The 25,264-nt window shown below is 37.8% G+C and overlaps 1 protein-coding gene and 1 long non-coding RNA gene across 3 annotated transcripts; one reads left to right on the forward strand and one right to left on the reverse strand.

The window, feature by feature from the left end:
- Positions 1-402: 402 nt before the first annotated feature.
- On the reverse strand, positions 403-12,055 carry LOC107793961 (uncharacterized). 2 transcript variants are annotated; one of them, XR_001649844.2, is made up of 3 exons: positions 11,175-11,877; positions 10,207-10,263; positions 403-8,787 (listed from the first exon to the last, which is right to left on the reverse strand). It is a non-coding gene; the product is annotated as an uncharacterized LOC107793961 (long non-coding RNA). The 2 variants fall into 2 exon arrangements; XR_001649845.2 differs by lacking the exon at positions 10,207-10,263 and having other exon boundaries at positions 11,175-12,055.
- Positions 12,056-17,164: 5,109 nt separating this feature from the next.
- Positions 17,165-23,062, forward strand: LOC107796377 (uncharacterized). Its single transcript, XM_016619129.2, has 6 exons — positions 17,165-17,471; positions 17,551-17,683; positions 18,122-18,225; positions 20,719-20,863; positions 20,940-21,068; positions 21,282-23,062. Exons 1-6 carry the CDS (start codon positions 17,431-17,433, stop codon positions 22,686-22,688), a joined length of 1,959 nt encoding a protein of 652 aa, XP_016474615.2. The 5' UTR covers positions 17,165-17,430; the 3' UTR covers positions 22,689-23,062.
- The last annotated feature ends 2,202 nt before the right edge of the window (positions 23,063-25,264 follow it).

Below are 25,264 nucleotides of genomic sequence, written 5' to 3' on the forward strand. Positions count from 1 at the left end.
CTTCATTTACATTCACTTCGGGTCATACCCCGGATAAAAATATATACAAAGTCTTCGAGGCATTCCCCGGATAAATTTAACTAAGGGGCACACTCTCACCTCAAAAGAAGCTAAAATACGAATGTCCTATAGGTTTGCCTACCCAAATGTCGACGACCTAGCATGCTCCTAGCATTCGACGAGTATTCCGATAATTACAAAATAGCAATAAAGCATGCCATCTACTGTCTAATTCTTTTAATTCCATTTGAATTCCAAAGGCTAGATCCCATTTAATGACGATGCTTCCCTATGGTATTTACTGTCCCTATTCAAACTTAGGTATCAACATGTATTCATAAGACAAATTCACAAGTTGTCTATTGTTAAAAATTCAAGTCAAATTGATCTAGAAAGGAGAAATCACAAACCAGTCATAAAGTAACAATTAAAATATATCGTGCAAACAAACGTAGACTAATGCATAAGAAAATTCGAGGAAAAGAAAAAGATAACAGGGGGGAGAATGGACCTCGGGAAGTGATTTTAATTACAACCACAGTGATACGAACAAAAGCCGGGACCGAAAAGGCTTGAGCACCAAATGACCTCAATCAACTATTCTAGCAGCCTTCTAAAGGAAACCTCGAAACCCAGTTCTCTGTTCAAGAAGTGTAGGAAAATGCATCTTCACATAAGTACATATACAAATCCCTAGCAGCGGTATCATAAGAAAGGAGTGGTGAGATCATTTCTTGAAAACAGGGGAACGCTCGATGAATCCGAAACCATATTCAAGCATTTTTCTTCAATATTTCCACCTTTTCTCCGTTGTTCTTCGTCGGAGTTCCGTTGAATACAGACGGCGTTTTTGGGATTTTTTTTATGATCTGGAATTTTGTCCACTGACTATGTTGCACCAGAAAAAATGTGTAGACTGATATCAATGGCTGATTTTGTGTTGGGAAATAGGGTTTTTCACTAGGAAGAAGAAGATGAGCAGTGGCTGATTCAGACGAGTATTTGGTGGTAAGGGACGACGGAAGAAGGGTAAATGGGTGAGGCTCTGTCGCTGCTAGGGTCTTAGCTGGAGGTGGAGTTGGGTGGCTGTTTGGCTGGTCGGCGGCGGAGTTGAGAGGGAGTTGGGGTGGCGGTTGTTGCTTCTCTTTGTCTATGGCTCCTAGGGTTCCTCCTCCTATTCTGTTAAGAAGTCGATAATTCTTATGGAGGAAGAAAATGTGTGAGAGCAAAACCGTGTGGTCCCTACTTGTGTGCAGCTGTGTGGAATTAACCAAGTGATCAAAATGCCATTATGCTCATTTTTCACAATGCAAAGAACAAGAGTCAAGAAAAAGCATCTCTAGCATGTCAAAACAATTCAAGGGGGTGGGCCCCACTTGAAAACAAAGGAGAAATTAGAGACACGTGAATGAGACTAAAAAATTCGACAAAATTTGATTTTTTATTTACATTCATTTCCTTCCTTTTCTAATCATTTTTCTCTTTCTTATAAACTAACAACCAAATAGCAACATAAATACTGATAAACCTAAAAACTTAAAATTGCTACTCACTTTAATTTTTTATTAAATACTCTTTAAAAAGAACAATCTAAAATTAAAAGAAGGCATATTTTGTAATAATTTCCTTGGCAAACAAGTACAGAACTTGTACTAAACTCTTTTGTAGTTTTCAATTATATTTTAAAAGCAGGACAAACCAAAATAGCTAGACAGAATGCCAACTACTCAAAATAAGAAAAATATTTTTTTGTAATTTTTATTTCTAAGAGAAAATAAAGTAAAAAAAGGTTTAAAATAATTAAAATAGCATTGTTAGACCTAAAACCAATATATAAGCACTAATTGATGTAAAATTTTAGGGAGGGTAAAAAATTACATATCTACAGCTGTCCCTCTTTGACTGGAAACACGAAGAGTTTTCAGACAAAGAATAACGAGATAGGTTTTTTTACCCGACCCTTATTTAGAGAGACCAAAAACTAAAAGAAAGGAGAACGTGACTGAGACCTGGTTTCTGAGCTGCCTACATATCCTTGGCTATAAAGGAATCAGGTCACGTGTAGTTTAGAATTAGAAAGAGTGATGGAGTATACCGAGATGGAGAGCCGATTATGGTGCCATTGAGGTTCCGGTCCACGATCCTGTTATTACATCAAATCAAAATCTAAAAGAATTAAGCAAGCCTATCAGCTATGAGTTACAAGATCCCTATCTAGAAGTCTGCTGAAACTTGATCTTGAGTCTTGAATGGTTCTTCATGCAGACTTTTTGATTTGAACCTTGATGCTTGCTAGCTGCAGGTGCTGATTCATTCCTCCACAACTTCTTTGGATCAAGACCGGGCATGCAATTCTCATAACTTCAACTATGTCTTGAGCAGTTCACATCTTTCACCTGTTTCTGCGTTTTGGATTCACTTCTTTTTTTCCTTTCTTTTATTCTGGATTGAGACTACTTCTATTGGTCATCTCGGACTGTTGACTCGCATTCTTGCCACGAGCTTCTGCTACTTCTAACTTGAATTGAATTCTGAAATGACTTCCCTCGTTCTTCGGGTGGGCACCTGCTACTGCCTTGAAATTCGAAGTGACTCTGAAAAGACCTTGAAATGGATTCCCTCGTTCTCTAGGTGAGCGCCTGATGCCAAAATTTGAAATGTATTCCCTTGTTCTCCAGGTGGGCGCCTGATTGCCAAAACTTGAACTATATTCCCTTGTTTTCCAGGTGGGCGCCTGATTGAAAAAACTTCAACTGTATTCCCTCGTTCTCTAGGTGGGTGCCTGATTTCCAAAACTTGAACTGTATTCCCTTGTTCTCCAGGTGGGCGCCTGATTGCCAAAACTTGAACTGTATTCCCTTGTTCTCCAGGTGAGCGCCTGACATTACAACAAAATAGACAAAACAAAAGAAATTTTTCTGCCCCAGTTTGGAATCTGGATACATCTGTGAGTGTTAATCTAATCATGTTACCTAAAGAGCTCTAAGAATTTAAAATCTAAATCCCATTATCCAGGAGGGCCCTGAAAACTTCAAATTAAATCTCATCTTAAGAGTGACAACTTTAAAGCTAAGTTATATTTCCTAAAGGTAGAACTTACGCTAAATCTTGTTATCTATGAAGATCTTGAAATTTTAACTAGGTCCCATTATCCAGGAGGGTCCTAAGAATTTAAAACTAAATCTCATTATCCAGGAGGGTCCTGAAAGCTTAAAAACCTAGATCCCATTATCTAGGAGGTCCTGAAAATTTAAAACTAAATCTCATTATCCATGAGGGTCCTGAGAACTTGAAAATTAATTCCATTATCCAGTAGGGTCCTGAAAACTTAAAACTAAATCATGTTATCTAGGAGGGTCCTGAAAGCTTAAAAACTTAGATCCCATTATCCAGGAGGGTCCTGAAAATTTAAAACAAAATCTCATTATCCAGGAGGGTCCTGAAGGCTTAAAAACCTAGATCCCATTATCCAGGAGGGTCCTGAAAACTTAAAACTAAATCCCATTATCTAGGAGGGTACTGAGAGCTTAAAAACCTAGATCCCATTATCTAGGAGGGTCTTGAAAACTTAAAACTAAATCCCATTATCCAGGAGAGTCCTGAGAACTTGAAAATTAATCCCATTATCCAGGAGAGTCCTAAAAACTTAAAACTAAATCCCATTATCCAGGAGGGTCCTGAAAACTTAAAACTAAGTCCCATTATCCAGGAGGGTCCTGAAAAATTAAAATTAAATCCCATTATTCAAGAGAGTCCTGAAAACTTGAAAACTAAATCACATTATCCAGGAGGGTCCTAAAAATTAAAATTAAATCTCATTATCCAAGAGGGTCCTGAAAGCTTAAAAACCTAAATCCCATTATCCAGGAGGGTTCTAAAAAACTAAAATTAAATCCTATTATCCAGGAGGGTCTTGAAAACTTGAAAACTAAATCCCATTATCCAGGAGGGTCCTAAAAAGCCGAGAATGAACTTACCTGAGCCATGCTCCCTTCTTGGAGGATTCTAAACAGAATTTCTTGCCCCTGAACCATGCCTTCTTCATGGGAGGGTCCCTATGGATTAATGAATTTTCTTGCCCTTGTTTCAGACAAATAAAAAAAAATTAGTTTGAAAATGTGGTGGTTAGTTTGTGGCATCGTTTCTGAGTGTCTGCTTCTACCACTGCCATGCTTCATTCTGATTAGCTGCTTCATGCCAGCAAGGAGTTGTTTGGACCTTTTGATTGGAATTGGACCAAAAACCTCTGAATGACCTGAATCTCTTACACTCACTTGTTGCATTGTGTTTTCATTCTGAAAGTTGTTGAATCCTTGTATTTTCTCAAAATTCAAGATTCACCTGATTGCCTGAACCTCAGTTATCACCATACTGCTTATTCAAAACCATGTCAATTGTGATGTGCCTGGCCGAACTCTGCTTTGTGCAATTTAGAAGCTGGTAGTAGGCTTTGGAATCCTTTCCTACTTGTTCAACAAGGGCTAACTCGAAAGAGACTCATCAAGATAGACTCAAAGAGCAAAGTGAAATGATTTTTGGCAAAAGGAACAAAGGAAAATTTTGAACACGGATGACTATGTGAAGAAGAAGGGGAAAAAGAAGACTTATTTGAGTGAAGCGGCTGGCTCCAATGATCATGACATGCATTTCGGACTGATCAGCCTAATCCGTCCAACCAATCATATTTTCAGTTCATGTCATGCCTTCATACTTCAAAAAATCGGGCTTTCACTGATCTAATTTCTCTGTAAAGTCATGAGCCTCATTCAACTTGTAGTTCCCCAAAGGGTTTTCACTAACAAGCCTCTCTCATTTGTTCATCTCTTAACTCATCATTGCCTTATGGTTCCCGCGAGGGTTTTCACTAATAAGACTCTCTCATTTTAAATTTTCTCTCAGCTCACCATTGCCTTACGGTGCCCGTGAGGGTTTTCACCAATAAGACTCTCATTTTATTCATTTTTCCCTTGTGCCCATGAACAAAGTGTTACCCATGATGTAAATCATACCTCTATCTCGCTTGGCTTGGCATCCACAAAGATTGATCGGAAGGTCTTTTTCTGGACCGTAATGTAGGCTTTTGGACAGGGCTAGAAAGAAAGGGTGGCATGAAGGCTCAAAATAATTTAAGATGAGAAGGGTTAAAAATTACAACTTTTGGAATCAGATCTTTTGCAAAACCGAAACTTCTGCCCCAATTTCTTTGGGTTTGGGGAATTTTGGATTTTTATTTTGAAAGGACCGAACCGTGTAAGGATGCCTACGTATCCTTAAAAGGAATCAGGTCGAACGTAGTTCAAACAAAAGTTATTTGTTTTTGTTGCTTTTTTTTTCTTTTCTCTCTTTTTTTTATTTTTTTATTTTTTCCATTTTTTCTTTCTTTCTTTTCTCTCTTTTTTTTTTATTTTTCTTTATTTTTCATTTTCATTTTTTCCAATCTCTAATTCTACTCCTGATTCCAAAAGAGGGTTATGAAAGAAAATAAATAAGGCTCAAAACGGGTAGCAAATGATGTAAGTGTTTGGGTAGCGGAACAAAATGCCTTCGTCATTTCAACTTTGAACATGCCAAGTACAAAATGCAATTGAAAATGAGCAAAGAACTCATATAATATTTCTCGATGGCATCAACACAAACAGAAAGTGCCGATGGGCAATACCATTGTCCCAATGAATGGTCCTTGCCAATTCGAAGCAGACTTGACTCAACCTTATCTTGATGTGAAAGAATGCATTTCTACACTGAATGATCTACCTCAAACTATTCGGGAGACATTTCCTTGTTGTATGCTCTTATCAACCTCTTGATTTCCCAGACAAACTGCCTCGGTCTCACTCAATTCAAGCTTCAGGCTATCTTAGAATGCGTGAATCTTTACTCGTTTCCTCAAATGCATCTTTTTATCATATTCAAAACTATGTTTCATTATTCTATGATTAAATTGTCTTTCAAGATCTGGCTAAAAACTCTACATGCATGTCATGTCACTAGAACTGGCCTGGAGAGAACTATATACAAGAAAAGAACTAAACGAAGACTACAAATAATAGAAAAATAAAATCTCATTTGACCAAAGGATGGAAGGGTTTGAACAGCAGAATAAGATCTATATTAAAGCCCTGAAACAACCCTAGATGACAGACTTAGAGACATAAAACTAACTAACAAGACTCCTAGAGATAGGCAAAAGAGGATAGAAGGGTTTGAATCACCAGAACAAATAAGATAAAATCTGGGCTACAACTCTGAAATAATCGGATAGTAGAAAAAATGTCAAAATGAACTACGAAGACTCCTTCCCGATGAGAAAATGAGGTTCTTTCTAATTACCAAACTTGAGATCTTAGCCACTGAGTTGCATATCAAAATTACTGGGACCTTCACCAGCTTCAATCATACTATCTTCACCACGTGGCTCATTGACTCCTTTGAATAACCCTTCCTCAGCACTAACTGTTGAATTAGCGACTGACCCCCTAAGAGATCTTGCCACAAATGACTCACTGAAGGACTTGAAAGAACCTGCACATTTGTTGTCATGGCAAACCATCCCAACAATTTGTGCGTAGTCACGTGCCTGTAGAGGATTATGTGTGACACTTGGGGTATTACTGCCTTGGACCACAATTATCCCTTCTTGAATCATTCTTTCTATCTCCATTTTCAAAGTACGACAATCTTCAATACTATGACCTTGGGCATTAGAGTGGTACATGCACCGTACAATAGGATTAAAACCTTTTGCATACGGGTTTGGAGTATAGCCGAGGAGCTGCTCAATCAGGCCAGAATGTTTTAACTTTTCAAACAAGCTTGTGTAGGATTCTCCAATTGGCGTGAAATTATCTTTCTGCCTTTGTTTCCCTCCATGCCTATGTTTTTTAGGGTTATAGGGTGCCTGAAAATGCTGTGAAGGCACACGAGAATTTTGGGATGCTGATGCTCACCCCAGGGAGTGACCCAGTGGTTGGACAGATGGTCGGACATTATTTAGAGGATAATAGTGGGTTGGATTATGTGGAGCTCCGGGATATTCATGGGGTCGGTATTGAGGCTAAAAGCATTTAGCAGGGTTGCTCACTGGGTCCTGTCGTTTGCAGGGCTCAGCAACATCTTTTCTATCAATCGGAGAACTGACCCGAGCAACTTGTTCGTTCCATCTGAACCAAAACTCCCTAAAACTTTTCTTGGGTTTCTTTTCCATTTGAGATAGGGAAGAGTGGTCTGTGATAATATCTACATTATACTGATAGATCCGAACAAAATCTTGAGCCATGTCAACCCATGCGTGCCACTTACTGACATCTTGACGAGTATACCACTCCAAGGCTTCCCCACTCAAACTCTCACTGAAATATGCCATCAACAATTCATCTTTCCCGCAAACACTTCTCATTTCATTGTAGTAACCCCTCAAATGGACTACTGGATCTCCACGCACATCATATAAGTTAAACTTTGGTATTTTAAACCCCGCAGGCAGACGAATATCCGGAAACGTACACAAGTCGTTATAAGACATGTTATTTCCCATCCCTTGCATGTTCTTTAAGGATTGTTCTATACCTTTCAGCTTTCTAGATATCTCATCTTTCTTCACTGTCTTAGCAGACTTTTTAGCTTTACCGGGAGGCTCAAAATGAGGAGCGTAAGAGTATGGATCCGAGACCTTGAAAGTGGGTACTGGAGCATAGTGTTGGGCATCGGGGACTTTGAACGCAGGTTCATTAGAAGATCGATGGAGGGTAGTCGCGGAGGGGCTACAAAAATAGGAGAAGATGTCAGACCAGGGTATGCGGTTATTTTGGCTGGTGGAGTATGGAAAGTTTGGAAGACATCAGTACTAGTGGAAATCTGGATTTATGACAATGACGGAATGGTGACGAGGCTTTCAGTGTAGCTAGTGGGAAATAATGGTGGAGAACGCCCACTAATCCAGGCTTGGTACATTTCGGTCATCTGTCTTTTCAACCTTAGGACCTCTTCCAACTTAGATTCTGATTCAACAATCTCCTTAGGAGGATCGACAATGCATGCGTCCAAGTCTTTGCTAGCCATGGCTTCCTTGCTTTTGACCTTGTGTTGTGTGGATGACTCGCCAAAGTGCCACAAACTAACCACCCTCTGTTATGATAATAATGAAAGTAACAAAGAGGAATAAAACAAAGCCAACATGTTAGCGTTAGGACATTTATCAGAAATATCACATTGCGTGCAATGCCCCTAGCAACAATTTAATGGTTCTAAAATGACTTCGAGGGTCACAAAGTCATTTGGCATCATCCCAATTTTGTTCATTTCAGTCTTCTCTTTTCTTTCTTTTCTAGCACTTCTTGGCTTGCTTATTTTTCTTTCTAATAAACATTTTTTCTTTCCTCTCACTTCCCACATCCACAATTTCATCTTTTTTTTTTAGTTTTAAAAAATGATTCGATCGAACCATATGTAGGTTTCCTACGTATCATGTCCCGCATGAATCAGATCAAGCGTAGTTCTGAAAAAATAATGGACAAAATAAACTAAGGAACAAAAATCTTTTTGGATTTTCATTTATAACATTTTTTTGAATACATCATAGGAAGTATGATAATGAGAGACTCGACAAACTCAACTATACTATGAAAAATTCTGACATCAACTAAAGGACTCAATTCAACTGTATAGGACTAAAAAGTAAAAGACAACATGAATGACACACCCAAAACATAAAAGTATCTATATGCAGCTCCTAAATGCAGTAGTCTTGGGGTATTTGTCATGCTCGAGCTCTGGTACACTGATTCATACCTAAATGGAAAAAATAAGATCAAATAGAGTTAGTGACTCAAGACACATGAGACGCCACGACACCTTCTATTGGACACATGCAAGGCATGATTAAGGCTATTTTTGCAAAATGACCTACGTAGCCAAAATGTGGCTATTAGGGCAAACTCAACAAAGATGACCTCACATACATGAAAAAATACTTCACTAAGGCTTATATGGATTTAAACTCCCAATAATCATGTCCCAAAATTAATTTGCAGAAATGACCTATTTTGCAAAAATGGCCGATATGGCCAAAAGTGGCTAAAGATGCAAACTCAATAAGGACGGACCTTAAAGTAATATGACACCTAGTTGTGGACTTAATATCCTAAGAAATGGGTAATCGAGCCACTTTTGCGAAAATAATCTCATTTTGCAAGAATGGCCGATGTGGCCAAAAGTGGCTAGACATGCAAGATTTGGCTAAGACCCTGCGAAGCCAAGAACCTAAGACTCACTAGGAAGACCGGACCCTATGTTGCTTGCCTACATATCCCGCCTCGAAAGACGAGAATCAGGTAAGCGTAGTTCGGGAAGATTAGATATGAGAGAAAGCTTAAAAAATGACACTAATTTGGGAAAATATTTTTTTTGTCTTTTTGAAAAATGATGGAAAATGTAAAATCTTTTTGGATTTTATTTTTCTATTTTTTTTTTGAATTTTTGGAAAATAATGGGAAAGTGTAAAATCTTTTTGGATTTCTTTTTCTCTTTTTTTTTTTTTGATTTTTTGGAAAATGTTTAGAAAAGTGCAAAATCTTTTTTTTGGTCTTTTCTTGAAAAAGTTGTGAAAGAAAATACAACTAGGCCCTACTTGCTTCATTTTTCACCCTTCTTTCTCAAACATCGGTCCGCCAAATGACCTTTTTACTCTCAAAGATGCAACATGTATCACATAGAGATGATTGAATATCGTTTTGGGCCACGGGCTCATTTTTGATAAAATTTGGATAGGCTTCCTACAAAGGGACACGGTGCTTGGGACCGAGCCCTACTACGTTCAAATGACATGATGCAAATAAGAATGACCTACCGGCTGACCTAAATTTGGGGTTCACTAGACAAGACAATTCGGGGCGGCACGTGGTCGATGGCGGCTGCTCTAGCTGTTCGCCCACTCCATGCTCCTACGCCACCCCCTAAAGACACGGGTGACTCACAAAAAGGCCGTGCACGCTCAAACGTACTCCGAAAGACTTGTTGCAAAAAAAAAAGACTCATGGTTGCGCAGATGATGACAATTATAAAGCGGTAAAAACATAAGGAAAAGCGATAAGCAAATAACCAACAAAACAACAAATAAGACAAACAAATCAAATAAACAAAGCAAATAAAGAAAACAAAAACCTCAGATGAATATCCTAGAAGCTAACAAGATCAAGTATCAGCTCGAACCTGCAACTCCCCAGCAGAGTCACCAGAGATGTTACACCCCTTTTTACCTCACTAACCCTGTTAAAAATATATAAAGGAGATTTGTAAAGCTCAAAAGGGGTTTTAATTAAAAGCGATAAAATTGTGTTCAAAAGGAAATAACTCAGAGTCACCGTTTTTTAGAAAAAAATGATTTTTCCTTTTAAAAAACTTTGAACTCTAAAACTAAGTCTGCACCAGAGGTTCGGGTAAGGGGGTTCATTTGGCTCGGGGAGAAGGTGTTAGGCACTTCCCAAGTCCCGTAGCTAGTACGGTTGCATACTTGATCTAGTCGGCTTTTAAAATATTCAAATTGAGGTAAAAATCACAGAAAAGGCAAACACACACGCAAGAGGCTCGAGGTCGTCCCCACCTAAATGAAAATAAAAGCAAAAATAAAATACTATTTTATGCTTCCTCGAACCGTTCAGTCTTTGGCCTTCATTTACATTCACTTCGGGGCATATCCTGGATAACAATATATACAAAGTCTTCGGGGTATTCCCCAGATAAATTTAACTAAGGGGCAACCTCTAACCTCAAAAGAAGCTAAAATACGAACGTCCTATAGGTTTGCCTACCCAAATGTCGACGGTCTAGCATGCTCCTAGCGTTCTACGAGTATTCCGGTAATTACGAAATAGCAATAAAGCATGCCATCTACTGTCTAATTCTTTTAATTCCATTTGAATTCCAAAGGCGAGATCCCATTTAATCATGATGCCTCCCTACGGTATTTACTATGCCTATTCAAACTTAGGTATCAATATGTATTCATAAGATAAATTCACAAGTTGTCTATTGTTAAAGATTCAAGTCAAATTGATCTAGAAAGGAGAAATCACAAACCAGTCATAAAGTAACAATTAAAATATGGCGTGCAAACAAACGTAGACTAATGCATAAGAAAATTCGAGGAAAAGAAAAAGATAATAGGGGGAAGAATGGACCTCGGGAAGTGATTTTAATTATAACCACAGTGATACGAACAAAAGCCGGGACTGAAAAGGCTCGAGCACGAGATGACCTCAATCAACTATTCTAGCAGCCTTCTAAAGGAAACCTCGAAACCCAGTTCTCTGTTCAAGAAGTGTAGGAAAATGCATCTTCACATAAGTGCATATACAAATCCCTAGCAGCGTTATCGTAAGAAAGGAGTGATGAGATCATTTCTTGAAAACAAGGGAACGCTCGATGAATCCGAAGCCATATTTAAGCATTTTTTTTCAATATTTCCAGCTTTTCTCCATTGTTCTTCGCCGGAGTTCGGTTGAATACTGACGGCGTTTTTAGGACTTTTTTTATGATCTGGAATTTTATCCACTAACTAGCCGGAAAAAATGTGTAGACTGATATCAACGACTGATTTTGTGTTGGGAAATAGGGTTTTTTGCGAGGAAGAAGAAGATGAGCAGTGGCTGAATATTTGTTCAGACGAGTTTTTGGTGGTGAGGGACGGCGGCAGAAGGGTAAAGGGGTGAGGCTTGTCGCTGCTAGGGTCTTAGCTGGAGGTGGAGTTGGGTGGTTGCTTGGCTGGTCGGCGGCGGAGTTGAGAGGGAGTTGGGGTGGTGGTTGTTGCTTCTCTTTGTCTATGGTTCCTAGGGTTCCTCCTCCTATTCTGTTAGTGAGTCGATAATTTTTATAGAGGAAGAAAATGTGTGAGAGCAAAACCATGTGGTCCCTACTTGTGTGTAGCTGAGTGGAATTAACCGAGTGATCAAAATGCCATTATGCTCATTTTCCACAATGCAAAGAACAAGAGTCCAGAAAAAGCATCTCTAGCATGTCAAAACAATTCAAGGGGGTGGGCCCCACTTGAAAAAAAGGAGAAATTAGAGGCACGTGAATGAGACTTAAAAATTCAACAAACTTTGATTTTCTTATTTACATTCATTTCCTTCCTTTTCAAATCATTTTTCTCTTTCTTATTAATTAACAACCAAAATAGCAACATAAATACTGATAAACCTAAAAACTTGAAATTGCTACTCACTTTAATTTTTTATTAAATACTCTTTAAAAAGAACAATCTAAAATTAAAGGAAGACATATTTTGTAATAATTTCCTTGGCAAACAAGTACAGAACTTGTACTAAACTCTTTTGTAGTTTTCAATTATTTTTTAAAAGTAAGACAAACCAATATGGCTAGACAGAATGCCAACTACTCAAAATAAAAAATTTATTTTTTTGTAATTTTTATTTCTAAGAGAAAATAAAGTAAAAAAAAGGTTTAAAATAGTTAAAATAGCATTGTTAGACCTAAAACCAATATATAAGCACTAAATGGTGTAAAATTTTGGGGAGAGTCAAAAATTACATGTCTACACTAAACAGTCACATATTAAGGGGCAGAACCTAGGCTTCTAAGAGTACATGTGAGAGTGTTTGACATAGGTTTAAAAGAGTTGAGTTGGAAACAGTTTTGACAATGATTAGTTTGAAATAAGTTTTAGAAAGCAATGGAAGAGTTTGCCTTAGTGAAAACCAGTTTGAAGAAGAAAAGAAATAGGACAGTCAGCAACTCAAAACAAAATCAACATACATAGTTCAAACACAAACAGGGAAAGGAGGAATTGGGGACAAGTAGTTCATATGTGAAAGCATATTTGCACACAAGTTAACACCAGAGAAGTACTCAGAACTTAAATAGTCACATCAATAGTCTATCACAAAGTGTTCATGCTAGGAGCTTAACAGTATTAGATTAAGGGGTGCTAAACAGAGTTACACATTAGGTTTAGGGGGAAGGATTTAGGATCACATAGTAAGTAGGTGTCACGGACACATGCTTATAATGTATTGGGGGTTAGGGGTTAGGGCAGAATAGTAGTAGAAAATATAAGAAAGTAGTAGACATGTTGAATTACAGGGAAGGGGTAATCACATGGCAAAATAGGCATGCTAATTGCAAGGGAGACAGCAGAACCACAAGTAGAAGCATAAGGGAAACAAAAGGAAGTGCAATACAAATAGAGACATATTGTTTTGGATATTGTAAGTTAAACTGAAAACATACCAGTAAAAATGAGAGAATAAGTGCAAAGTGAGGAGTGAAGAGCAGTACAATGAAGGGAAGTAGAGCAGTAGTGTGTAGAGCAGTAGAGTAGTAGAACAATAGAGCAGTAAAGCAATGTAATCACTTAGTTTTGGCTTGCAGCCGACTGAGTATCAAGTAAACAGCAAGAAAAGCAAGAGAGTATGTATGTGTGTAAGAGAGAGTTCAGAATAGTGGAATTGTTCATCTTTTATGCTAAAAAGAGGTTAGAGTATTTATAGTTTGAGAACATATAGGAAAATAAAGTAATAAGTATTGACTTAGCACAATTATAGAAATAATACAAATCAAAATCAATTAAAGACCCGGACTCCCTTCAATTAGGGAGTTATAGTTCAAACGGGTACAAGTTGTAACAAATAAGGAAAAGAATTACTTATAAGACTAATTTTACCATAGTAGGAGTAGTAAAAGCATGTAGCATGTAATAAGGACTAAGTATAGAATATTTTCAAGTAAGGAAAGTACACGTTAAATAACTAACAACATATTTGTGCACATAAATAAGGTAGAGTACAATTTTAATTCTGAAAGTTAGTTCAAAGAATCACGAATGAGATTGAAAATCACAGGGAATCAACACTAACTAAGGAAAGTATCACAAAAGTAAGGAAGCAATTCGAAAAATCAGTATGGGGAAGATATCGCAGGTCTAAGGAGATTACACAAAAATCAATATAAATTATTATGTGAACAATCAATAAAATAAATAGTCAGACCTATTAAACGATATAACATGTGTTGAACAAAATCAGAGAAACCCTAAGAACAAATTGAGCAAGAAGCACAAGAGCATATAGAACATACATGAAACCTAGAATGTTCATGAGAGACATGCAAACACATCGCAAATATACTCAAACTTCTAATTGAACCCAGAAGTATTAGGGTTTCTTAACAAAAATGAATCGAGCAAAAGGAAAGACTCGGGTGATGTTTGAACATGCTAAAAATCACAAAGAAATCGTTGAAACCCTAGTCTGGAAAATGAGGAAATCATTTGAAATCAGAGAAATCTTTTGAGGAAAACAGGTGAGAACCTTAAAAGACACATAGATCCATCACAAATCTAAAAATATCGGAGGATTTAAAGCTCAGGTTTCTAGAGAAAACCCAAAGAAGGAGAAGAGAGCTTAAAATATCACCGGCCTTTGGCTGGAAAATGTAGAGATCTTACTCGAACGGCCATAGGTGGCCGGAAAATATGGCATGAGACCAGAGATGGGGGTGGACCGCCTCAGGGTCACTTGAGAGCCTCCACCGGTGACACAGGTGTGAAAGACGAATCCATAAGGTCGATGAGAGGCGGAAACTTCATGGTTTCCGGCGAGGAGATGGCCGGAGAGGGGAGAGACAAATCTTAGGAGACGAAGGTTCTAGAGAGAGTTGAGAGGATTCTAAGAGACGGGTGAGAAGTGACACGAGGGGAAAAATGAGAAAGAGGGGTAGTCGTTTAGGGGTTAATATTGTAAGTATTAATCTGGGCCGTTGATTTGAATTAATCAACGACTCAGATCAAACGAGGGTTGGGCCGAGTAAGATTTTAAGTTTGGGTTGGGTAACTAGGCTAGTTTACTGGGTTAGGGGTCTGGGTTAATTAGGCAAGAATTGAAATTTAAAAATGGCTAATTGTTAAATACCCCATAAAAATAGATAAATAAATTATAAAAATGGCTAATAATTATAAAAAATGAAATTGATGCTTAATAAACTAAATTAATGATTAATTAGTATTAAAAATATAAATGACTAATTATTGAGTAAAAACATAACACAAAATATATAATTAGGCCATAGTTGCAAAGTCATTGCAATTATAACCAGATAGTGCCAATTTGGCTAATTTGTGAAATACATTCGGTCTTAATAGGATCAAAAATGATATATTAAATCAAGGAATGCTTTTGAAATCATCTTTAATGCAATTTATAATTAATTATTAGAGATAAAATACTGGATAAATAAATAAAATGAATTAGTAAAATATGAGGAAAATTATAGAAAAATACCAATTGTTATGAAAACCTAATTTTGATGGCCTACATGCAAATTTAAAATAATTTGAGGAAAATTTGGGTATCAATACTTACCTTCACCATATCCATGTCACCCAATCCAATACATGCAATCTTTGTCTTCAAAGTGTAGAAACAATTACTCACCTTTTCTTCCAATGCCCTAGTATATTCACCGTATGGACTCAATTGGGGTTTGGGCATACCTTACACGCTTGTGATCTCCTACATTCACCACCCATCCAAATCAACCATCAATTAATCACTATCTCTCCCTGCCTATCATTCTACTTGCCCCCAAGTATACTAATTCCACACATAGTATGACATATTTGGAAACTCAGAAATCACTGCCTCTTTAAATGACACTCACCACCCCCTCCCTCAACCCGGAATATGCTATCACAAGCAGTAGAATATCACTACCTTATCCAACAAAATTCACAATCACCAGCACCCACGCACATGTATGTCAAATGGCACCCCCCGCCTATAGGTATAATTAAATTAAATACTGACGGAGCCGCCAAAGGCAATCCAAACAAAAATGGCATAGGAGTAGTATCCCGAAATGCCATGGGACACTGTTTACTAGGCTTCATGGGCACAAGACCCACAGGTAACTCCACCTATATGGAATTACATGCATTATTACAGGGTTTGCAATTAGCTCGGCGTCATCAACTCATACCATTAGAAGTGAATGTGGATTCTACAGAGGTAATCTCGATGCTTAACAAACACAATTTACACTACTCATCCACGTTAATGGAATGCAGGTACTTACTCCAGCAGCTGGGTAATCCTCCTATTATCCACACATACATGGAGCAAAATTACGTTGCACATACCTTTGCTCGGAATGGCCAGAGGCGGATGCACCATGGTAGTTACGGGTTCAATTGAACCCATAACTTTTGACGCAGAGTAAAAATTTATGTGTAAAAATTTATTAAAATTATAAAAATAATAGATTTGAACCCATAACTTTAAAAATATAATGGGTTCAATATTAAAAATCTTAAAAGTTGAACCCATAGAGTTTAAATCCTAGATCCGCCTCTGAGAATGGCGCCTCTTCAAACGTGCCAAACCAAACGACAGTCTTACCCAGCCACCCACCTTTTTGCTACCACAACTTTTGGCTGATCAACAAGGAGCTTCCTACCCAAGACTTGTGAAGGTTTCTGACCCACACAATTTGTCCTACAAGTTGCATGCATGTGAACTTGGCACATATTTTGCAGATCAACGACATGATCACCTATCAAACCACTTTTTTGCAAGTGATCACTCCAATGATCACCATTTTGATTACTCCTTTTGTAATGTATTGCAACGAGCTCTTTGTAATGTTACCGTTTAAATTAATACTCCCTCCGTTCCAGTTTATGTGAACCTATTTCCTTTTTGGTCCGTTCCAAAAAGAATGACCCTTTTCTAAATTTGGAAATAATTTAGCTTAAACTTACAATTCTACCCTTAATGAGAAGCTTTTATAACCACACAAATAATCTGGGTCCCTTTTTAACTTGTTTAGGACCACAAATTTCAAAAGTCTTTATTTTTTCTTAAACTCCGTGCTCAGTCAAATAAGTTCACATAAATTGGAACGGAGGGAGGATAATTTTGTTTGTTGACCAAAAAAAATATATATTTCTAGAAATTTTGTCCATTTTGTTATTATCTAAATACTTATTTGTGATGATTGACGGGCAATAACGTCGGAGACACACGTCTATAAAGACTAGTTTAACCAAACATGACTAAAATTAAAACGGTAAGAAAACAAAATAGAAAAGGAGTAATAAAAAGTCGAGAAAAGGACAGCTTGAAATCCGTTAGACCCCCTTTGTCATTATTTCTCTATTAAAAGAAAAATTCCAGAAAGTCCCCTAAAAACTCCCAAATCCAAAGTGTCTGCTACACTTATCACTGCTCTCTGCACATACACACAGTTTTATACATACAAACAACCATACTTTTACAAATCTCGTGTTTGAAGCTCACTTTGTGTATTTATAGATCTGTTTACATGACTTGCACAAATATATACATATATATACACACGATTACTTGAAGCTGAAAAGTGAAGAGGGATTTATTTGGAAGTGAAGGACTACTGAGATCAAAGATGCTTGATGGTATACTAAACCGTGGATTCAGCTCCAAATGGTTAGACTTTTTCCTTTTTTTCTTTTTCTATATGGATATTCCGATTTGTGTTTTGAGTTTGGTTTTGAAATGAATGAAGCAAATCGCTGATAAAGGCAACGAGGACGCGAATCGAGGTGGTGAGACGGAGAGCAGAGGCGAAACAAAGGTTTTTGAAGGAAGATCTTGCCAAATTGCTTGATAATGGCCTCGATATTAATGCTTTTGGAAGGGTGATTTATTTCTTTTCCTTTTTTTTTAAAAGCTTTTTCGTGCTTTAAGTTCTTTTTCTACAATAATTTTGTTCCGATTTGAATTTACTGCGTTCTATCTATTTGTTTAGTTCGTTATTTGACTGAATTTTTTCTGAAACCAATTGTGTTTGGATCCGTTTTTATGCTTTGAAAAAAGTGAAAAAAGAAGAACATGATGAAAATGGAATTCTGGATGGATGCAGTTTAATTGATTGGAATTTATAGCATTAGGAACTTCCTTTTAGAATCATCCGAACAAAAATATTAGTTAATGCCAGAAGAAGTATGGAATGGGATTTGGTAAAGGCGAATGAAAAGACAAGGCTTATTGCATTCTTTCTTTTCTTTAAACACTCTTTTATATCCTGAAAAATTAGAATCTAATGTGGTTTAATGATTTCTGACGAGGTGAAGCAGACTGAAGAAATTTTGCTAGGGCAGAGCCTCTTATACTGCTACGACTTTGTGGAACAATCTTGTGAATATATTGTAAAGCAGCTCTCCTACATGCAGAAATTAAGGTATATCATTACTTTCATTCTATGCAATTTTAATCTCTATAGTGGATTACACAATTATTTATAAAAAAAAAGGTTGGTTAAGGAAAGTTTCTACTTGGGAACATCTGATTTGTAACAGATGTGAGTAATTCTTTTAAATAGGATACCGCGAGAGATCTAACTAAATTGGAAAATGAGCTACCTTAAGGCTTCAATTAAGCAAGTCGCGCATGAGCCTTTACATGAGTCATGATGCAACACAATGCAAAAAGACTTGGTAGTTTCTTGAAACCTTGTGAAGAATGTGAGTTCAATTTGTTGAACTTGTTTAAATATTCATATTTGGTAGTTTGTTGTTACTCAAAGTGATAAACAATATTTTCATGTAAAATTAACTGGGTAAAAGGGAACTACATAATGTACGGATCATCCACTGGTCCATGCATTTTATTTCAAGCTCAACCAGTTGTTGTGATTCTTAAAAGGAAAGGCCAGATTTAGTACCAAATACATCATCATAGACAATATTCTTTTCTGTAGATTGGGCCTAACTATCTTTAATCTGGAAGTGCCATCTTACTGCAAACTGGACCATAACTTATCAGCATCTTATGTTGGGACGAAGGTGACATGGCATAGACTTTGAAAGATCCATCAATTGACTGATGGAAATTCTCAGAAAGTTCCGCACTTCTTACCATCAATGAACTTTAGTAAGTTAAATGTCAAGTAGAGTGTGGTTGAGTTCACCGGTTTCTTACCGTTTCACTTTTGTCTAGTCATTTAAGAAGTATAATCTGATCTCCAGCCAAGGTGCTCCCAGTGAAATGCCTTGTTGACTAGACAAACCAAAGTTTCTCCATACATCCTCATTTTTCATGGGATTGTACTGAAACTTTTCTGTGCTAAATCCAGCTTGTGCAAGGCTCTAAAGGTTAACCGTAAATTGTATCCTTAAATATTGCCTCTTTTAGAAGGTCTTACAGTGAGTTCTTGTCTCTTTAGAAGGATCTTACAGTGAATTACAACCGTTTCACTTCTATTTTTAACACACTGATTATGACTATTGGACATCGCAACTGGCCAAAGAAGTGAAACTTGTTTGAGAAAATGGGCCTTGGGTTTGTTATCAACTCAAAAAGTGAGCTCATGCGATGATGACTGCCCAAGATTACATAAGAGACGACAACCCCCTCAACCATTATGGGACACTTAACAACACCCCAATGCTAAGCTGGACATTTGGTGCTTGGACAGTATAAATGGGAGCCCAATTTTGGATAAACCAAGAATAGGAGGAATGGTCCGGTTCTGGTACCATATTAAGAAAATAGACCTTGGGCCTAAGTCTAGTTTTGTCAAAAGTCCATTTGAGGCGCATTTAAGCCTTGAAGCTCAAGGCAGATGCTTCGTCTCACTTAGGTTGCGCTTATGGGACACTTAACAACACCCCAATGCTAAGCTGGACATTTGGTGCTTGGACAGTATAAATGGGAGTCCAATTTTGGATAAACCAAGAATAGGAGGAATGGTCCGGTTCTGGTACCATATTAAGAAAATAGACCTTGGGCCTAAGTCTAGTTTTGTCAAAAGTCCATTTGAGGCGCATTTAAGCCTTGAAGCTCAAGGCAGATGCTTCGTCTCACTTAGGTTGCGCTTATGGGACACTTAACAACACCCCAATGCTAAGCTGGACATTTGGTGCTTGGACAGTATAAATGGGAGCCCAATTTTGGATAAACTAAGAATAGGAGGAATGGTCCGGTTCTGGTACCATATTAAGAAAATAGACCTTGGGCCTAAGTCCAGTTTTGTCAAAAGTCCATTTGAGGCGCATTTAAGCCTTGAAGCTCAAGGCAGATGCTTCGTCTCACTTAGGTTGCGCTTATGGGACACTTAACAACACCCCAATGCTAAGCTGGACATTTGGTGCTTGGACAGTATAAATGGGAGCCCAATTTTGGATAAACCAAGAATAGGAGGAATGGTCCGGTTCTGGTACCATATTAAGAAAATAGACCTTGGGCCTAAGTCCAGTTTTGTCAAAAGTCCATTTGAGGCGCATTTAAGCCTTGAAGCTCAAGGCAGATGCTTCGTCTCACTTAGGTTGCGCTTTAGTGTAGACAAGGCACTAAGGCGTACACCTCATTGCTGATAAGTTCTATCTTGAATATAGCGGGTACTAAGCAACAAATATGTTTGTTGAAGTTGTCACTTTTTTCTTGCATTATAAATATATTTTTATTTTTTCTTCATTGCGCCTTTTTTAACTAAAGCTCACACTTTAACTACGCTTTGCACTTAATACCAAATAGACCTCGAGCACTTTTTGGCTTTTTTTGCCTTTGACAACACTGGGCCTAGCTCAATCGCAAAAGGTAGCTCATGAGGTGAGAAAACCCAAGATCATGCAAGGAGACAACAATCCTTCCCTTGACCAATGCAGGACACTTAACAAAACCATTGTTCCCCAAATATGATAGCAAGTAATTGACACATACTGTCTATATCCAGGGACTGTCCTGAGGACTGCAGAGAAGCTGTGGCATCATTGATGTTTGCTGCAGCAAGATTCTCCGATTTGCCAGAATTGAGAGAGCTAAGGGATTTATTTCAGGAGAGATATGGGAACTCCTTAGAATGTTTTGTTAACCAGAAGGTGATTTGTTTATTATACTATCCTGCACATCTTATTTTATCTGTCTTTTATATCTGACTTCCTTCAGTGCAATTAGTTTGTCGAGAAATTATCTTCCAGACCACCTGCAATGGAGAAGAGAATTCAGCTGTTGCAAGATATAGCTTTAGAATTTTCTATAAGGTGGGACTCCATGGGATTTCAACAAAGGATGGCACTTGCACAGGTACATCTTTTTTGTTCAAAACTGAGATTACCATTGGCTGCTAAAAGGTGTAAAATTGTTGTTAGTGTTTGCCTCCAAAATAAACGTTCATCCTTAAGTATCCTAATTTGCTACTTCTTTCAACAACAACTATCTGGGGAAATGAAACATAACTTTTCCCCAAATATAGATACAAGTGAAGTTTCACCATTGCCTTTTCGTTGATTATTGTAGGCCAAACCAAACAGGAGTGGATCTTTGCATTCTTCTACTGGCAACCACATCCTACCAAATGGCAAGGGTGGTGGTTCAAAAACTGATAAACTCGATGTTGCACTTGGTGAAAGGCAAAAGGGCTTTAATGATCAACATAATATACAGAATGGCAGAGAGGGTATTGTCTTAAAGAAAGAGCAGCGGGATCTTAATTCCTCTGAAACGAAAGAATCAAGTATGCATGGAAATAAACCGCTTATAAAGCAGGAAGCTAGTTATTCCAAGGGGCGAAAACATGATATGTCGTTTGATAAAGAGGTGGAACAGACAAGGACAAGAAACAAAGCAGTCCTAGAGAAAGATGATAATTCAATAAAGAAAGCAAAATCAGGCAGTTCATCACATGGAGAGAGGCTAGAAGGTTTTGATAAATTCACTAGATACAATGAAAATCATGGTCAGATTCTCATGGAAAGATCAGAGAGTAGGGGACTCCCTTTCAAAACTGATGATGTCTCTTCTGCTTGGAACACAGCCATTGAAAAAATTACTGTTAACTCATCAAGAATGGTTCAGCAGGAAAATGGAAATAGGTTGACATCCTATGCCAACCTTGCTATGCCTCCACCATATATTAAGTCCAAAGAGAAAGCCGTTCCTCCTCCCTATGTAAAACCAAGTGATAGCAAAGAAAGAGCCCGTAAGGGTTCTATGCAGTCTGCTTCTGAATTTGATGGGCATTTCAGAAGTACCTTTCCACGCAATAAACTTGACACAAACAAGACCAATAAAGAATCAGATCTTCCTGGTCATGAGGCTCAAACTATGAAACCCCCTGTACCAAATAGTCACGGTCTTGAGAAAGAATTCTCTCATAAGGATGGTTTGACCTTGCCAAAACCAAGATCTGTAAGGAGAAAGCACCATAAATCAGTGTCAAATCGCAGCGAAGAGGGGAAGTCTGAAGATGCCAGAGTGGTCAAGAAAAGTTCAAGTAGCCGGAGAAGGGAGCATTCAAGGAAAGGCTTGCAGATTTTGTTTGAGGATGAAAGCCATCAGAAAGATGATGAGGAAAGAATGATAGATAAACTGTTGCTGCATTACAGTAAAAAACCATTAAAATGTGATGTGGAAACTCTTAGGAAAAAGCCACAAGCTCATCTTTCACATCTGACAACTCCTGATACTGGTGAATCCTCAAATAGTCAAACAACCAGAGATCAACATGAAATGGGATCAGATATGCTTCCTTTCCCCAAAAGATCTATTTCCCTCCCACATGAGCAAACTGCTCCATCAGAGGCAACAAAGGTATTTGCTCGTGCCAATTCATTTCAGCCAGACAACCAGGCATATCATGTGCATCCAAAACTACCAGATTATGATGATTTGACTGCCCGATTTGCTGCTTTAAGAGGCCGATAATTTTAATAATAGGTTAACCTTGGGGAGTGGTAACCTTTTTTGGTTACTCTGGTGTGTGTTACCTCCTCACATTCATTTACACAGGTTGATCTTGTCCTTAGCTGTTTACTGACTGGAACCTGTTAACTTGTAACCTGTATTACTTGACAACCTGTACCCAAAATATTCATCTTGATGTTCTCATAGGCACAGGTTTCCAAATACTACAGGTAGGAGGCATAGAGCTGCATCATATAACATGTTTCATAACGTAAATGATGTCCAGGCACAATTACGGCTTTAGCTGTTCCTTGCTCTAAATCCCATTTGTGTACTAGTTGATTGTAAAACTGTAACCATTCATGATTCATATGTAACCTTGATCTTTGAGGCTATGAGACTCTTCTGAGTTACTGTTCCTATGTATGCATGTCCTACAGGAGTGCTGCTTTCGTGGACGATAAGATAAAGTTGTCTTTTGCGTTAAAGATTGAAAATACTGCTCCCTCCGTTCCATTTTATGTGAACCTATTTCCTTTTTGGTATGTTAAAAAAAAATGGCCCCTTTTTAAATTTGGAAACAATTTAGCTTAAATTTTCAATTCTACCCTTAATGAGAAGCTTTTATAACCACACAAATACTCTGGACCCCTTTCTGACATGTTTAGGATCACAAATTTTAAAAGTTTTTATTTTTTTTGAACTCCTAAATTGGAACGGAGGGAGTATTGAAGGAAGCATTTGACTGGTATTATTTGTTTAGTGGCAGCTTAGACGTGGTTTCTTTTGTCAGCAAGGAGACCTGTTTCAATTCGAAAGTAAAGAGCACAGACAAATGTTTTGTTTTCCTAAAAAGTTGGCCAAATTGACTTGCTGTCAGAAAGCCCACGTTTGCTCAGAGCAAAAGCTTTTCTCCTACTTACGAAAGCTTTTCTCCTACTACTTCTCCCTTGGATTCCTTCTATCAGGCATTGCTTTTCTCAACTCACACACGAGTAAAAATGTTATTTTCCCGCCAAAATTGTGTATTTTTGTATTTCTAGACTTCTATTATTACTTTTTGTTGCCTTCGTTTTAGTTTTCTATTTGCACTACCTAGTGTTAGTTTTGTGTTTTCACTTGGTTTTCTGATTGGTTTGTTTATCATTGCCCCTTCTTTTATCTTTCATGAGCCGAGGGTCTACCGGAAACATCATGTCTGCCTTCTTAGAGGTAGGGGTATGGTATGCGTCACACTACTCTCCCCAAAGCCCACTTGAAAGAATATACTGGGTTTGTTGTTGAATATATATATATATATATATATCCACTAAGCAGGAGAGAGAGAGAATGAAAAAGACAGAAGTAGAGATGTTTGAAGAATTAAAAATAATGGGTGCGCCTGGCAATAGTTTCAGGCCTCGTCTTAGTTCTACTTGCTGAGCTCTACTGCTCCCTCTTAATTCGTCAACGAAGACAGCTCCAAAAGACACCTCTGAATTCCACCACCTCCGCTACTGCGGCCGAAAGCTCCAAGGAACCACCCCGGCAACAACAAAACCAATCAACTGCTTCAACTCTCAGTGACTTCAATGCGCAAGGGGTTCTTCATGCTCCTAGAAACTTTCTCATTCCTGCAGTTACTTGCAACGACAAGTTCGACCTTGAAATGCAAAGCTCTCCGCAAGTCTCCTCCATTCATCACCAAGTTGGGCTTATTTTTTCTTCACCACATTCCCATTCCTTCATTTCGAATTTATCCCCTAAACTAGTCCATCAATTTCCACTCCAGTGCAGCACTAGTAGTGACATTGAAAGAGTTGACGGTGGTGCTACAAAGAAGCAATTAGTTTACGTATATAATCCCATTTACGATAACGAAGCCTGCAGGCCTAGCAGAGGTGATACTGATGGATTATAATAAGCAGCGGAAGCAATCCCAGTATCAAAATCACATGTAATCTAGACAACTAGTATATACGGGGTTTCACGGGTTACCTCTTGAAGCGTGAACATATCTCTTCTATCACGTGAGCCTTCAGTTCCATAACTTCTCAATGGAATCTCCATCACCCGCACAATCGTGATCCTCGAACGTTCCACGGTCTTCTACTGTGTTACCCAAATAATACCGGAAATAGAAATTTCGTGTGGGCGAAATTTTTAGGAAAACTTGGCTGAAAATTTCAGCCACCATGTACTACTACTTCTAGGTGGAAAAACTTATGTATTTATAGCACAAGTTTTAAGGGTTAAAATCCTTTTCCAAAACCTGTTGGATTTTCTTTTCCACCAGAAAAATGATTCCTTTATTTCCTATTATTTAGGCACAGTAGGGACTACAAAATTTAATTAACAAGGCTTCAATTATGGAATTAATTTCTAATTTTCGAAATTAATATCTATCATAATTAATTACGAATTATTCCACTAAAAATCCGTAATTGCACTCCTTATCCAATTTCGAAATTCATCCATTAAATCTTATTTAACTCCTCATATTAAGATTCAGATACTAATCAAGTAAATTAAATTACTGACGATTTAATTTATTGATTATTTCCTTTAGACTTTCGCTTAACTTATTTCATGTGTCGGATACAAAATCCACCGGCCGG

The sequence above is a fragment of the Nicotiana tabacum genome, chromosome 18 (genome assembly GCF_000715075.1).
Source record: "Nicotiana tabacum cultivar K326 chromosome 18, ASM71507v2, whole genome shotgun sequence".
Classification (NCBI taxonomy): Eukaryota; Viridiplantae; Streptophyta; class Magnoliopsida; order Solanales; family Solanaceae; genus Nicotiana; species Nicotiana tabacum.

What these genes read in the sequence shown, in the direction of transcription:
- LOC107796377 (XM_016619129.2), top strand. Translation starts at nt 17,431, where the DNA reads ATGCTTGATGGTATACTAAACCGTGGATTCAGCTCCAAATG. An exon ending in CGTGGATTCAGCTCCAAATG is followed by an intron (nt 17,472 to 17,550) that starts GTTAGACTTTTT and finishes AAATGAATGAAG; the next exon opens with CAAATCGCTGATAAAGGCAA. An exon ending in AATGTTTTGTTAACCAGAAG is followed by an intron (nt 20,864 to 20,939) that starts GTGATTTGTTTA and finishes CAGTGCAATTAG; the next exon opens with TTTGTCGAGAAATTATCTTC.